Here is a 16,039-nt window from a genome sequence, read left to right on the forward strand (position 1 = left end):
AATTAAGTTTGACTTGATGATAATGATGATGATGAGAGACAGGAGGAGAAGAAAACAAAGATGAAGAGGAAATTTATAAATGGTTTGAGATACTTTAAGAGTGGTTAGGAGTGAGCGGATAATGATCTTAATTAGCTTATGGAAAATTAAAGTAGTTCAAGTGTGGTGGAATCATTAATTGTTTAATTAACCAAAAGAAAATAAATCGGAAAAAATGAAAAAAAGGAGCTGACCGGGTCGATGTGCAATATAATATCAAATTGTCTATGCTTACACCATTTGATTCTAAGCTGTCAACTTTATAAGTAATCAAGACCAAATGAATTTTATATTTCCACTAGAAACCTTAGTTTTATGTTTATTTTAATGTACTTAATTCCTGTAAACAATGATCTTGTGTAACAACATTTCCGGGGTCTTAATTTATGGTTAATTGTGTTTTGTGACCAGTAGGTTGCGACAATAATGGTGACAAATTAAAGTACTGCGGATTCTGCATGTTTTAATTTGTTTTATAAATTAATAGTCATCACTGCATAATTTCTTATGCTTAATCGATTTAATTAAATTGCATGCTTCAGAAGATCCAAAACATGATTAACATCAAAGTATATATTTTATGAAACAACATAGTTAGACACAACATGATCATCATATATGATTTTAAGATGGATGTATTAAGAAATGATCATCATGTTGTTATCTTAGCTAGATGTCAGAAACACTACTTATAAGATGCAAAATATGTCATGATCGATGAACATTGACTGAAAGTTATGCAGTAATGATGTTGACCATGGAGTTAAAAATAGACAAATTGTGGAAGCTGTTCAAAAGGTACGTTGATGCGGATATATATATATATATGTGTGTGTGTGTGTGGAAATATATATCGTCCGGCAATTGGCCGCTGAAGGTCATTGTCTGATGAACTTCCAGGATATGAATGCTGCTGTGTTTCACATTAACGACCAAGACAATCGAGGGCAATGTTTGGTGTATATATATATATAGTAGTATATATTTGCATGTATTAGGGCCAACCTTGCTTGATGTCTGTCGATAAACAATATTTTGGATGGTCTCTGAGCATAGGAATGGAGTTGAAAAACAAACATGTATATTGCAGGGGTCTTATGTTTCTCATCTTTGTTTAGACCATTTTACAAAGAATTATTAGCATTTGTTTATTAGGGCAATGTTTAGATTCTGCTTTGGTTGGGTAGCCAAAACCCAACCCCAGCTTACTCAATAGACTTAAACTTAAACTTCTGATAAAGATCATTTATTGACATGACTTAAATAGAGAGTATAATATATATATATATGAATCATTCTCTGCTTAGGTTTGGAATCCAACACGAAATTAATGGATTAGGTTTGAAAATTTTGGTTTATTTAATTAAATTGGTTGTGGGTTATATATGCTCATGACTTGTACATATACTTCGACACGACTCGAACCCAATATACGATATTAGAGCTAGTTGACAATTTTTTACACAACCTTGAACTCGACATGAACCAAACATGAAATTAATAAGTTAGGGTTAAAGGATCTTACCCGTCCAATACAACTCGAACATGAATTGTCATCACTAATTATTTTTGCTTCCTACTTTGGTTATACATGCTATCAAAATTTTTTTTTTTTATTTCTTTTTATTTCTGGGATATGGTGTTTAATCTTCTGTACTATAAGAGCACTGGTGGTAGCGATCACCAGCTACACCTAAAAACATGCTTAAAGAAGTTAAAGTCTCCAAAGAGCGAAAGAATAACATCTTAACACAAAAAAGGTAGTAGAGATGGCGAGGAGTAGGTGTAGGACCAGGGATTTGTGGCATTGGGGAATGTATATTGGGAAAAGGGTGGGTTGAGAGAGAGCAAAATGTCATTGAATATGCCCATGACTTGCCTTTATTTTCCCATCAGCGTATAATATATAGTCTAGTCTCAAACTATATATGATAATTCTAGTGTCTTAAAAAATAAAATAAAATAAAAGAGATAAAATTTTAAGGGCTTTCATAGAGCCTGATAAAGATTTCTGCAGAAAGAAAACAAAGCTAGCTGACTTCTCTAACTTGATCAGAAAAGGAAGGACCTCGCAATTTTTTTTTCTTAGGAAAACATTACTTTCCCAAAAAACATTGACATGTGGTCCATTATTAGCTTAGAAACAAAGGACGAAAACCATATTAATTAATTATAAAATCGAAATAGAAAGCTATCACTTTCAAATTAACCTTCAATGATGCCTCTATATATATATATATATAGCCTGGAAAGAAAGGACGAAATTTGAATTGGATAAGTTGTAAGGTATAGGTACTAGGGTGTTCCTATAGTTTTTATTACAAGTTTATTTATAAACAAACTGATGTGGCAATTTATAATTGAAGTCACATTAGTTTGTAAATGACTTTATAATAAAAGTTATAATATTCTAAACATTTTGCTTTGCCGATAAATTTTGGTTTACTTTCCATATAAAAACCATCATATTTATGCAGGAACAGAGACATCAACATTTCCATCCAAAAAAAAAAAATTCCAAGTTGGGCACTTGATATTGAAGCTCCACGCCACTCCAAATAAAAAATGGAAACCTTATATATGTATGAATGTCCATGGTTGGGCAATTTAATTAACAAGGCCAGCCCAAGCCAACCTTGAGAATCTAAGTGGTTGGGCCGAAGGTATTGACAGATAAGGCTGACAATTAGGTTTCTTTTTCATAGCATGATTTGATTTCGAGCTACACTCAAGCTCAGGCTCGGGCTCGGGCTTTATCATTAACAAAAGTATAATGCTAAAAATCATTCTCATTTTCTTCTTACGTCCCTTCACAACATTCAAAAGAACCGGGGACGCTATAAAAGCTTGCTCAAGGAGGGAAAAACATTCATGAGAATGACAATTTTGTATGTTACTAGAAATACCCATTTTACTTAAAAAAAAAAAAAGCCCATTTTAAAAGGCTATGCATTCAAGCCCATGATATGATGAGTCTATGATGGGCATTTTCTATATCCAAGGCTATTGAGAAGTCCATTATTGTGGCCCAACTGACCTCATGCCCTTGGAACTACAAAGCCTCAGGCCCCATCCACTAAGCAACGGTTTTTTTTTTTTTTTTTTTTTTTTTGAAAAATGCTCTAAAAGATCCCTAAAATTTACTCTTTCTAATTATTATCAAATAGATTCTTTCGTCTACTTTCAGTAAATATTTTAACCGTGCTGCTAATTTTTTTCTGAACATGTAAAATTTTATCGATTTACTCCAAAAGTTTTTTTTTTTTTTTTCTTCTGAACATGGCTTGAAATAATTAGATCATATCCTTCAAAATTATAAACAGATAAAGGGACATTTCATAAGTTATTATAACTTTATAAGTTCAACTTTGTATTGATTAAAAACAAAGTTTTAAGGAATATAAAAAAAAAAAAATGGTGCTAGCTAGAGGTGTCTCAGTTCTTTGTTTTCTTTTTCTTTATTCTTTTTTTTTTTAATCCTTTTTATATTTTTATTAAATTTAGTTAATATTTCACCGAAGAATTATGTGGGGCTACTTTTAGAGTTATATATATATAAAACTCTTGCCACTTTGCCATAAGCCTGGATTTTGTTGAGTTGAGTATAAAAAGGCATTGGCACCTATGTTAATGTATATGTCCTTGATCGTGAAGGTTGAAGGCAGCATATTTTGCAATATAATTGATTTCTTGGTTATGCTTCCATACATATTCCAAACTTATTACAATTATTTCTTGGTGATGCTTCCATGCATATTCCAAACTTAATGACCTCTTTTCAAAAGGAATGAATATATTGCAGAATCCATTTAATGTAGCTTTCACTACATGAAAACCAAGTCCACTTGCTAAGGATCCTTCTCATTTCATTTGAAATGAAATATCCATTCCAAGATTTGAAGTTATTGTATACTATTGGTGTAAATGATGTCATCTTATATAAATTTTTAAAAAGATGTGTTACCATTAATATCATATACATTATACACCTTTAAATATAACAACTTCAACTCCAAGGGGTTGGCTTAGTTGGTTGAAGTCTTTTACGGTCTTAAGTTCAGAATCTACTAAGTGCAAACTGTCTCTTGGTGTTAGTCCTTTAGGCAAGGCCCGAGACATAACTAGTGCATGTTGAGAGGGGTGCGAAGCATGGGTCTCGAGTTTATCTAGACATAAGTGTACGAAGTGGCCCACCTTAAAGGGATTCCGGATAATCAAACAACATTATAAAAATCAAGTTTGCTCATTGACGTACATGGAAGGTCACAATAGGTAGGTGAATGGCACTTTAGTTGCATGTGTATTTCTTGTGTATTTCAATATGAGTGACACATAAATTGGACTTTATCCAATCTAAGAAATGATTATCAAGGATGAAATCATTGTTGCTATTCAAATTTAACTAACTTAAGAGACAAGAGTATGGGGTTCGCCTCTTCCCCCACAACTTAAAATGCGAAATCTAGCTACCTAAAAGCAATTAGATCCCGCAACTCTCTTTTCTTTGAAATTTATGTAAAATTGAAATTCAAATAGTCTAATAGTATGAAATCTTAGTCTGATTAATGATATCACTTTTAAATGTCGATGTTTTTTCTGGTTACATCAGTCATAAATGTCGGTGTTCTTTGTAATTATATACATCAGCCATTAAATGTGGGCCTAGCTTTGAAGTGATCTAAAAGGTCAGTAGGTGTTCTTTCTAATTATATTTATTTGTAAAAGCAGTCACTAATCAAAGTTTGTTTCGGTAAAAATATTTACTCAATGTTTGGTTCAGCCGTCCCTATAATGTAAACAAAAAGAAATTGACTTTTTCACCGACAAAAACCATTAGGTGAGAAGAAGTAACAGGCTTCCGCCGATGTTCCAGAGGAGGACACCTCTTGTCATGCAGATGAACGTCTGCCGTTGGATCGGTCTTATGGTGGATGCACCTCATTGTAATTTATATGATGAGTAATGACATAAAGATTTTTTTTTTTTTTTTTTTTTTTGTTCCCCTAAATATATGATGACGAGACTTTTAAAATTACCATTAAATTTAGATTATCATTATTAAATTTTGATTTATTGATAATTTTAAAAGCGACATTACATTTGGAAAGAGAGAAGGGAATCGAGTGGCTCACATTCTTGCCAAACATGCTGTTCAGAATTGTATTTCTGAGAGTTGGCGTGATATGCCACCTAAATGTATTCGTGATTTGTTAGCACTAGAGCAGTCTGTTTTAGTTGCTTGAAAGTTTATCATAAGAAGTCAACAACTTTTATCAAAAAAAAAAAGATCATTACAACTTATATTATTTGGTAAATATATGAGAAAAAAAATATTTAAAAAAAGACTCACTCAACTAACAGCCGTTATTATATTCATTTTATAACGCTAACGTGATGTATTAATTTTTTTTTTTTTTTAAATAGTTGACAATTACGTCAACAGCTTAAAATTGATGTAAAAAAATAGCATTACTCATTTAAGAAAAGGTTTAGGATACATAATAGTGCATAAAGTAATGCTACACATACAATTATTTTAGAGAAATGTTATATATATATGCTACATCCTCCTTCCACCCCATTTCACTTAGCTAGCTAATGTGGTAGTGCTCAACGGCGTTTAATTTTCTTCTTTTTTTAAGGGCTCATTGATTCAAAGGATTTGTAATATATAACATTCATAGTTATTTTATAACTACTTTTTATATAATTTTTAAGACGTATCACCATATAATTAGAAGAAAAGGTATAAAGCCTTCTAATACCTTCCAATCATATATTAGCAAAAGTTATAAAAGATTTGTATTAGTAGCAATCCTCAAACCTAATTAAACGTGAAAAGTAATTGTAAATCCATGAGATAATAGAATAACCCATTGCAAATTCCTTAAAATATGGTAAAAATAATAAATTAAAAAAAAAAAAAAAAAAAAAAGTGATGGAAATTAAATAGAGAGAAGAAGAAAGAGTTGGAAAATCAAAGCAGGGATCATGAGATGATATTGTATTCATGGACATGTACATAAATATAAATATATATAGTATAAACTATGCCTTAATTCTGGGTTTTTTCTCTAAAAATCATGAGCATAGAAATCAATTATCTCCTTGAGGTTCAGCTTAAACAAAGAAGAACAATCATTATACATCAACCACAACATGTGCTCGAACAAAATGGCATCAACATCTACAAAAATCACCCTTTTCTCGCTCCTTTTCACATCCTCCACCTCATCCTCCTTCTTCTTCTTCTTCTTCATCATCTCGATTAAAATCCGAAATGGGTTCTCTTCCAACACAAACGGATCCACCAAGAACTCCCTCTTCTCCTTGCCGACCACCACCGTCACCAACGGCCCCGACTCGCCGAACCCATCGTCGGTCAACCGCCGGTAGCCTAGCGGTCGTGACCCCCCCGTGTAGCACTTTCTGAAGATACTCACCGGCAGGACCAAGCAATCCATGAGAAATAAAAAATACACTACTCTTTTTGTCAATTATTCAGACAATAGGAAAATGGCCTCGTGAAATGGGTCGAAGATTATATATAGGTAAATGTATGTATATATATATATTAATATCTTTGGTTGTGAGGTATGGGATATTCTGGGTTTTGGTTGTTTGGGAGTGAAAGCGAAGGAATTGATGAGAAAGAGAGGCTGAAAGGGTCGGTTTGAATAGGCCAAATTAACCAACGGCTAGAGAGATAACTATTAAAGAGTATTTACTAACCAATGAATTTTTTTTTTTTTTTTTTTTTTTTTAATATGCATGTCGGTATGCGCGTGGGATCCTGATGTCTTATTTGCTGGAAATTAAATAGAGCCGTTGGAGTTTGGAAGAAGCTCCTGGAGGTGTTAGGAATCCGAATACGACTGCCGACTTACACCATAAGGAGCGTGAGAGAGAGACCACTTTTGTCTGATGGCGCGTGCAGTGCGTGATTTTTTTTTTCAAAAAATAAAGTTTTGAATTTAACATAATTGATTTGCAGGCACGTCACATGCTTATTAAGGTTGATGTTGGCGGAAATAAAATAAAAGAAAAAAGAAAAAAGAAAATAATTAAAAAAAGAGGTAGTATATTCAATGGGAGGCATAAAAATAAATGTAACACTTGGACAATTTTTTCTGCCTCTCATGATAATTAACGATTGATAGGATTCTATTTTCCTTCTTTACCTTGAACCATTTTTTTTTTTTTTTTCCAAATTGAATTCTTGGTCGCTTGAAAAAAAAAAAAAAAAAAAAAAAAAACTTTCTGGCGCGTGAGACAGAGAGAGTGGATTTGGGACGACTTCTATGTCAGCTCCAGACGACGTCGCATCAAGTGTTACGTTGAAAAGACCAAGAGAAGCGCGTTAGGCAAAGCTGCTGATTTTTTTGTTTTATGGTGGAAAATGTTTCTAGAAATATTAACAAAAGTAAAGCAGTGTTATATTTCACTATTTTAATATGTATTTTTATTTTATCAACAAACACATTATTATTAAACTGGGTCATTTCTACGTACCAATAAAAGAATTAGTCATGTTATTAACGAGTCAAATCAAATGTAACTTACTGTGTGCATTTGCTTCATATAATACGTAATTTAGTATTCATTTTTTCTTTTTTCCAAGACTTGTTCAATTATATCAATTTTTTTCTTTTTTCTTTTTTCTTTTTATTTAAGAAAACTTTCTAATTTGACATAAGTAATTCTTTGCTTTTTTTTTTTTTTTTTGTTGGTTTCGTGGGGGGTTCTAGGTTGAAAATGTCGGCACTTATCATGGACTGTTGATGTGAGCTAGAACAATTAGGTATGTAGCTGTGCTCAGGTCAGCACAGCACAAGAAATTTCTTAGAAGATTCTACTTTAGAATATTTAGTAGCAATGGTCAAATTTCTTGGATAAGGATGCACACAAATATTTGTTTAAATTGCTAGTCATTTAAATAAGTAATATGAGAAGTTCATATAAAATCTGTTTATCTGAAGAGGTGGCCGAGCAACCCAAATTTTGTACTAAATTGTATAATTACGATAGATCCTAATCCCAATTTCTTGAAAGAAATGAAAGTCCAATTTTAAGTTTCTTTATATAATAATATATGCAGTTAATATAACTCATTAGGAGTATTGAACTACTCGTAGAATCCCCAAATGGCGAGAAAGTGGACAAAACTTTCGTAGCAATTAGCAATCTCCTATCCCCTCTAAAGCTTAAATCTTCATTTCTTTCACATTTGGTTTCAGTTGTATCTATACCATTATAATTAGGACCGCCAATTTTTAATACTACTTACAAATTCAACACGAAATTAACGAATTAATATTAGTAAATTAAGATTTGAGTCAAATCGGGCTGATCCGATTAGACAATTAATAAACTTGTCAATTTCTGATCAACTTGTTTAATCTGTAGGTGAGTGGTATAAATTAAATTTGTTTTTACCATTAAAAAAATTAAAACTCAAGAGACGAAGACTAAAAAATAAAAAACCCTTCAATCTCAACTCTTATGCTTGAATCGCTCATCTCTCCATCACATTCACTCTCTCGATTTTTACCATTAATTTTTTTTTTTTTTTTTTTTAACCATTTGATCAAGACCTTTGTTAACATTTCTGTCAAATAGCTAATAGAAAAGAGTGTGAAAGTACAATCATGCCATCATTAACATTTTGCCAAATAGCTAATAGAAAAGAGTATGAAAATTCAATTATGCCCTCAGATAAAAGAATTGACGAAAGAAAAAGAAAAACACACCTCATGGTTGATCAACCTCAATGCCCGTTGGCCACCTACCACTGACCATTGGATCACACTACTCAAACGGTAGCGATCACCAAAGATATTTTGAATATATATTTATAATCAGAATCACCCAAAACCATCATCAATAATATGAGGGAGTGGAATGTTCTATAAACTGAAGCTCCAGAAAATGTAGAGATACAACCCAAACATGGTGAAATTACTAGGAATAGATTCGGCACTAAACTCCTAATGAACTGCTATAAATCTCTTACTCTATAACAAGTCTGCAAATCAAAGTCCATAAACCGCTAACAGGAAACAATAGATGCAAATCAAAATACTTAGAAAGCAATTTGATCTGACCAACATCCTAAAAATCAAGTGGCATTTCCTCAGCTATCAACAATAGCTATCTTTCAATCTTGTGGAAGAAGAAAAAAGGGACTAACTTAAAAGAACAAAGTTACCCGAGAGCAAGAGAACTAGAAATAGACCTCTCTCCATCGCTGCCTCAAAATGGAGCATTCTGTTAGCTTTTGGACTTCACCTCTATCCACTATGCAGAAGGTATCCAAGTCAATAACCAAGCAAGCTAAACCGTTAAACAGGTAGCATCTTCACTGCTGAGCTTGGCCAGCCCACATATGATGATACATCTGCATATTATGTATGGGCTGACTAGTATTACTGAAGTATCCAGGGCCTCTGTTAATAGGGCTACCACCATCATCATCTGATGACTCACTTGAGGCCCCTTGAGAGGGAGGGCTTCCAACCGTAAGAGGTGCACCAAAGTTTAACATTTGGGGTACCGGTGCTGCAGACGGCCCAGATTTCAAGTTATTCGAGTTTGGTTTTTTTCCATCCGCAATAAAGCTACCCACAATGACCTGGAAGTCATTAAGACAAAGTTACAATACAAAAATAAAATGTATTTCTATCTTTGCAAATTCTGTACACTTTTTGGTTATCCCTATTATAACACATTGTATGTCCACCTCAAAAGCTTCTGAAATGCGCAGCAGGTGAATAATTCATCATAACTTAAAAGACGACACAATATTATAACAGTGAAGCAATACCTGAACTGGCGATGCTGCCATTAGCATTCCTGCAACACCCCCACCTAAAACTCGACCATCTGACCCTGCCAAGGACACACTCAAACCGCCTGTTCTGCTGCGATTGCCATTGTTTTCAGAAAGCAAAAAGGAACCTGATAGAGAGATTATCTCAAATCGACCCTGCAAACAAAAATGACACCATAACACACTCAAACCGCCTGATTTGCTGCGATTGCCATTTTTATCTTTTCCTCTCTATAAATACTGTCTGCTTTACAATACTCCCTCTGACCAAATTTAAATAACTAACTTTCAGTCTTGGAACATCCTAAAATGCATATCCACCTTCATTCTCATTTTTTTTTCTTTCAAAAAGCATATAAGTAAAAGACATTTGAAGAAAACCACTGTATCTTTACCTTTTTATTAATAGTGTGCAGTTTCAAACAAAAACAACTATTTCGGTTTGGAAGGAATAACTAATTCAATTAAATATGTTCTTAGCAGCATTATAGTAAATCATACCATCATAGGATCCCATAACATGCAGTAAACAAGAAATCAAAACAGCTGCAGAGTATCATCTTAAGCAGAAGACAGGTCAAACGAGTTTGACAAATCAAAATTGAGAGAGAATATTCCCATCCTTAATAACAGGATTAATCCCACTCTGTAAAAGCCATCTTGAAGTATCAAAAGTGGATTTCTCCAGTGTGAAAGATGCCCTGAGGTGATCTTTCTTTGCATAAACATTAGTCTCTACATACGAGCTTGCTCTGAAGCTGGGAAGCAATTGCAATTTTTTAAAAAAAATTTCTTCAATTGTGAAATTTTATGTAGCTTAAGTTTAGTTTAGGAGAGTTTTCTCTCTCTCTCTCTCTCTCTCCCCCCCCACCCCCCCCCCCCCATGTGCCTAAAAATTGCTTCAATTGTGAGGTACATGTAGCTTAAGTTTAGTTTGGGAGAGTTTCTCTCTCTCTCTCTCAACCCCCCCCCCCCCCCCCCATGTGCCTACCTTCCTTGATACACCTGTGTCACAACAGCTGATCTCTTGAGCGAGGGAAACCGGAGCATTGGTCAAGAGAGAGAAAGCAGAGGAACTATAGATCAAGAAAGTCACTCCCTAGATCCCTTATAGTTTTTAGGATTGCCCAAGATATACATCCACTACTAAAAAGTAGCCTTGCTTCTTTAATTTCCAGTATCACCCTCATTTTTTAGAAAAGCAAACAAGATTCACAAAGTTGTGTCGCCTCCAATATCCATTAAAAGGCATTTTAGAAAGATAACTATATTTGCACCTTCTCTTTAATAATCGTGCCATTCCAAATTAAGGCATCCTTCTTGTGACGCAGGGAGGGGGGAAGAATTCTTATCGTAAATATCAAAAAGTACTTCGAACCTCTCTTCCCTTATTCTCCCCTGGTTAAACCTGTCCAATACTTGCATTTAATTCACTACATAATTCAAGTCACTACATTTCCTTATCCTATGCCATTAGACTACTACACATTTTTCTCATTATCTTTTTTCCACAAGATGAAATAATATGATTGGCTTCAAATAAGGAACTTTTATTGTCGTGGATGTCACTCGTCAAATTTCATTCCAATCTCTTTGCCAATATGATGAAATAGAAGTTCCTAAAGATGCTTCATTTTGTTCCACTTCTCTCCATGGTTTTCAAATGAAAAGAGGAGGGGGGGAGGAGGTTGGCCGGAGGAAGGACAATCAATTATTATAAAAAAAAAAAAAAAAAAATAGCGTTAGCTCCATTTATGCATCTTTGGCTCTTATTGTCACCAAGGCATCTAATATGATAAGATCCATCACATGTTGCAATATGCCGTGAAAACTTATTTGTAAATAGAGGCAAAAGATTTATGGTAAGACACAGCAGAATTATTAAACAATCTCCACCTCCCCCCAAAACAAAAAAATAAATAAATAAAAATAAAAACCTCTCGTGTGAGCAAGAGATAGAGAGAAGTTGGAAGCTCTAAACAAAAGGTCATATCAGCTTGCATAGCCAACTTTCAATTCAATCACGACCTCATCATGTAACAGACCACAGACACTGCTTCTTTGGTTGAAATCGACCTCTATAAACAAGGTACTATTTGTGCAAAAAAAACCTAGTCCCAAGTACAACCGTGCTAGTAAAAGTACCTAGAAACAGTTTCCCTCCATAATTTAAAAATAACATAGCTGCGAAGCCACTCGTGTATTCCTCCTTTGGTGAATAGTTATCACGATTTTCTTCTTCTTTTTTCCCCTACCAGCTAGATGGCTTCTCTTGTATACTTCATGTGTACCTGAGGGTGCCTTACGCTTTTAATGATATTTCGATTATTTATAAAAAATAAAAAAATCAAATATGAAAATATCTATTACGTATGAAAAGAAATTATCAATATACTAGAAAAATATAAGCACTTTTGCATGCTTGGACTATTCTTCTTTTTTCCCTCGTAAATTCTGCATGCCTGGCATCAGATATAACTCAAAACACTTCAACGAGTGTCAGGGTGGAACTTAGATTTCAAGCATATTTCATTTATTTCAGAATTGATATAAGCATATCCATTTTACTAAAGGGCACAGTCTTTTATACACCTTGAAGGCTTGAATTAATAATGAAATGAAATCTTAGAAATATTTTCTAGATATTAAGTGTTAGTAATAGCATAAGCTGGGCCACAGATTCTGCCTATTTCATTCAAACCATGCTATTCAAAATTCACAGAGAATGTTTTAAACAACAAAAGGAACCAGCACTGTCAATATTGGAGGCAATTAGTTCTTACTGATAAAGCTTCAGCAGTGATGTTACATTTTAGCACAGAAAATCAACACAGCCTTTATATTATGCGCGAATATTGAAAACGCATGGACATCATAAAAGAAAAGGCAAGTATAAGTTTTCAGTAGTATGCAAGGACATGATGTGCACGCATATAGTTATGCTTGTATTTATGTGTGCACTTTATTGTCCTCATTAGATTATATTTCACTTTTAGGACCTTTCTACATTAGTTAAACCTATTGTATCATATACATGTCCCCATGTTGCTGTACATGAATAATAATTAGTAAATATAAGATGGATCTTATAAGAAAAGAAAGGTACCTCATATGTCACAGTACCACCAGACATTGCTGGTTGACGAAGGGTAACATTGCAGATGGCACCATTTGCAGAGAGAATACAAACAGTACGTGGCCCCTGCTGTGAAAAGGCCATAATCTTCGTTGCTATATCCTGCAAATTACAATGTCAGACTAATTACAAGGATATTATAGTTTGAATAAACAGCACCCTTCTAAGATCCAACTAAGAGTTACAACTGATAATATAACATCATAAAAGTACATCACCTTAGAAGTTACAAGAAGGATACAACTTTTTAACATCATCAAGGCTTCACTCACAAGCTTCAATGATTTACACAAACATCTCTAAACACTAACCACTCACATTCATATCAAGAATTACGTTTTCAACACATTATTTTGTTATAGGTTAATAAATATCATGGGTTTCATCATGTTACAAATTACACATGTAATCCCCAAAACAAAGTCCTCAATAAAAACACAGCAATTATTTAATTCCATTAGCTGCATCTGAAAGTCAATTGAATTTGCGCATCTTTTAATACAGGTTAGAAAACACCAAACTTATACATACACAGTTCCATGCCTCAATCTGTCCTCTTGCCCTACAACAATGGATTCGAATAAACATTATGTGCACTCAATAAGCCCAACAAAACCTAAACTTTTTGGCTGACCTGAAAGTACATGTGGTTCATCATTAAAATGTCATCCAATCTCTTACAGCCACTGAGTTCCAAATGAAAACTCAGAAAATCAACAGCAAGACTGATTCAAATTCTTGATGGATGGCAATACAAATATACACACTGAATCTTAAATACCAAAAATTGGACTAGGAACAAATTCAGATTCAACACTTAATAATGATTCAAATTCTTGTGCAAGGGAATGTACAAGCATCTACCATGAGCATCTCAATTATATTCAGTTGCTCCTACATAAGTAAAAGTTAAGACATGCACGATAAACCTAATAACTTGAAAGTCATCAAACCTCGGATACATAAATCTAATTAGCTTATTGTACACACCTAAAACACGCAGTCTCAATGTTGGACACCATTTAAGTTAAGTTCTTTATTAGGACGTAAACAATTAAGTCCTTATGAGTAGGCAGTATGTGCTTAAAATTTCAAAGCTTATTAACGATAAAAATTAATAATAATAAATAATAATAATAATAATATCAAAGCCTATTAAATGAACTACATATTCTACCTTCTCTGCTCATTCGATTAACATAGCCAATATCCATTTGTGTGTGTTAAGCTACCTTCTCTGCTCATTGGATTAACATAACCAATATCCATTGGTTCTTTTCCCTTTTGTTAATTATAAATAATCTCCACAAAAACTAACATTAGAATAAATCCCATCTTTTATCCACTGTTACTCGCAACAAAATCAACTGAAATTTTTGCTTTAGATTAAATGGATAAGTTTATGCAACAGCCGTTTTGCAGAGTAAGATATCAGTTGAAATTACAAATCCTTCAAATCCTTGTTAGCATTACCAGATTTGCATATTATGACACCTTAGTGCCACCATCTAAGGTTTGATATCAAATGGATTATGCCTCAATTGTTTGACTAAGTTATGCACAAAAACATTGAACTGGCATTCTAAGTGGCATGGGAGATCGTGAAGTAAACGTTCTGGAAATATGATACAAGCCCCCATAAAAATAGTCAACAGAAATACTTCCAACGTACCCTCACCCTTTGAACCAAAAGGAATAAAGCTACCAGGTGTGCAAGTACAGTTTTTTATTTTATATTTTATATTTTATATTTTATAATTATTATTATTATAAAAAAATACCATAAAAAAAATCGCCACACAATGAGTTGACAAAGGATTCATGAAGCCAACCCAATTTGGGGAATAATCCTTTACTCAAGTATAATTAGTTTTTTTTTTAATTAAAAAAAAAAAAAAAGTTGAATGAGCTTCATTTTGTGAAACTGTTTGCTTTTTTACTTCAAGGAAAGCAAATAAACCATTAAGGCACTGAAATAGAGCATGGAAACAAAACCATTTTGTTGTGTACAATTTACATAAGAATTGAAACACCTAATTCTTATGATGAGTACAAATATGAGTGGCAAAGACTCAAAAGAAAGAATTTGAATCTTAAAAGCCACAAAAAATTTACAAAACAAGCCAACTAAGGTATTTCAAGCTTAAAGTTCATGAGAACCCTTCACACTTACCTTCCAAAGAATTACATCAATAAACTAACCAAAGATCATCTTTCATTGAGCTAGATGTCATTAATATATGCAACTGAACTTAACAAAGCAAAACATTCAACTCGCACATAACATAATTCCTACCCTAAACTGCCTACATTTTCCATACTAGAACCAAAGATGTATTACAAAAAAAATTCATGTATTTCCAACACCACCGCAATTCAATAATAAATAAAATTCAATCACTTACCTCGCCAGCTTTCACCATAATAACATGCGGAGTAAATCCCACCCCACCCGCTCCTGCCACACCAAATTAACTATCTACAATCAAACCAAACACACAAAACAAACAAAATCAACAAAATCCAACATTTTACCCAAAGCATCCAACTGTTTCTTCCCGGAACCGGGAGGACGGCCGCGGTGCTTCTTCAGGGTAGGCTCGGACATAGATGCAGGGCCGCTGCCAGCGCTGGCACTAGCGGGTTCCCCGTGATTGGCCGCGGAAGAAGCGGAAATGGGTGTGGGCGCCAGGCCCAGCGCAATGTTGCCGTCCGGCGAGTACTTCCTCGGCCGGCCCCTCTTCTTCTTCCCCGCCGACGCCGACGATGCGTCAATGCTGAACCCGGACGATCCGTCGTACGGACCGGCGTTGTTGTTGAGGGAATCCAACGGCTTCGACGAGCTGAAGGGGAATCGGTTGGCACTGGAGGGTTGAGGGATCATCGTCGGCCCACCGCCGCCGGGGTTGGGGCTGATCATCATAGATGAATTGTTGGAACTGTTGGTGGCGGCGGTGGTGGTGGTCATGGGGTATGAGGTAGGGCCCACCATCATGTTCGGAGGCTGAGGTGGAGGAGGAGCTTCCCGTGAATCC

At 34.3% G+C, this 16,039-nt stretch overlaps 2 protein-coding genes across 2 annotated transcripts; both read right to left on the reverse strand.

Moving 5' to 3' along the window:
* Window positions 1-6,017: 6,017 nt before the first annotated feature.
* Window positions 6,018-6,723, reverse strand: LOC132176350 (uncharacterized). Its single transcript, XM_059588530.1, has one exon. The coding sequence runs from the start codon at window positions 6,501-6,503 to the stop codon at window positions 6,114-6,116; it is 390 nt and encodes a 129-aa protein (XP_059444513.1). The 5' UTR covers window positions 6,504-6,723; the 3' UTR covers window positions 6,018-6,113.
* A 1,953-nt stretch (window positions 6,724-8,676) lies between these two features.
* LOC132173891 (AT-hook motif nuclear-localized protein 13-like) lies at window positions 8,677-16,033 on the reverse strand. Its single transcript, XM_059585562.1, has 5 exons — window positions 15,540-16,033; window positions 15,410-15,462; window positions 12,975-13,106; window positions 9,863-10,024; window positions 8,677-9,670 (listed from the first exon to the last, which is right to left on the reverse strand). Exons 1-5 carry the CDS (start codon window positions 15,997-15,999, stop codon window positions 9,398-9,400), a joined length of 1,080 nt encoding a protein of 359 aa, XP_059441545.1. The 5' UTR covers window positions 16,000-16,033; the 3' UTR covers window positions 8,677-9,397.
* Window positions 16,034-16,039: the final 6 nt, after the last annotated feature.

Source organism: Corylus avellana, chromosome ca3 (genome assembly GCF_901000735.1).
Source record: "Corylus avellana chromosome ca3, CavTom2PMs-1.0".
Lineage (NCBI taxonomy): Eukaryota > Viridiplantae > Streptophyta > Magnoliopsida > Fagales > Betulaceae > Corylus > Corylus avellana.

Excerpts from the sequence above, each read along its gene's own strand:
- LOC132176350 (XM_059588530.1), bottom strand. The coding sequence starts at position 6,503 with ATGGATTGCTTGGTCCTGCCGGTGAGTATCTTCAGAAAGTGCTACACG.
- LOC132173891 (XM_059585562.1), bottom strand. The coding sequence starts at position 15,999 with ATGATGGTGGGCCCTACCTCATACCCCATGACCACCACCACCGCCGCC. Across the intron at positions 13,107-15,409 it reads TTATGGTGAAAGCTGGCGAG|GATATAGCAACGAAGATTAT; the intron begins GTAAGTGATTGA and ends TGTAATTTGCAG. Across the intron at positions 9,671-9,862 it reads TGGCAGCATCGCCAGTTCAG|GTCATTGTGGGTAGCTTTAT; the intron begins GTATTGCTTCAC and ends AATGACTTCCAG.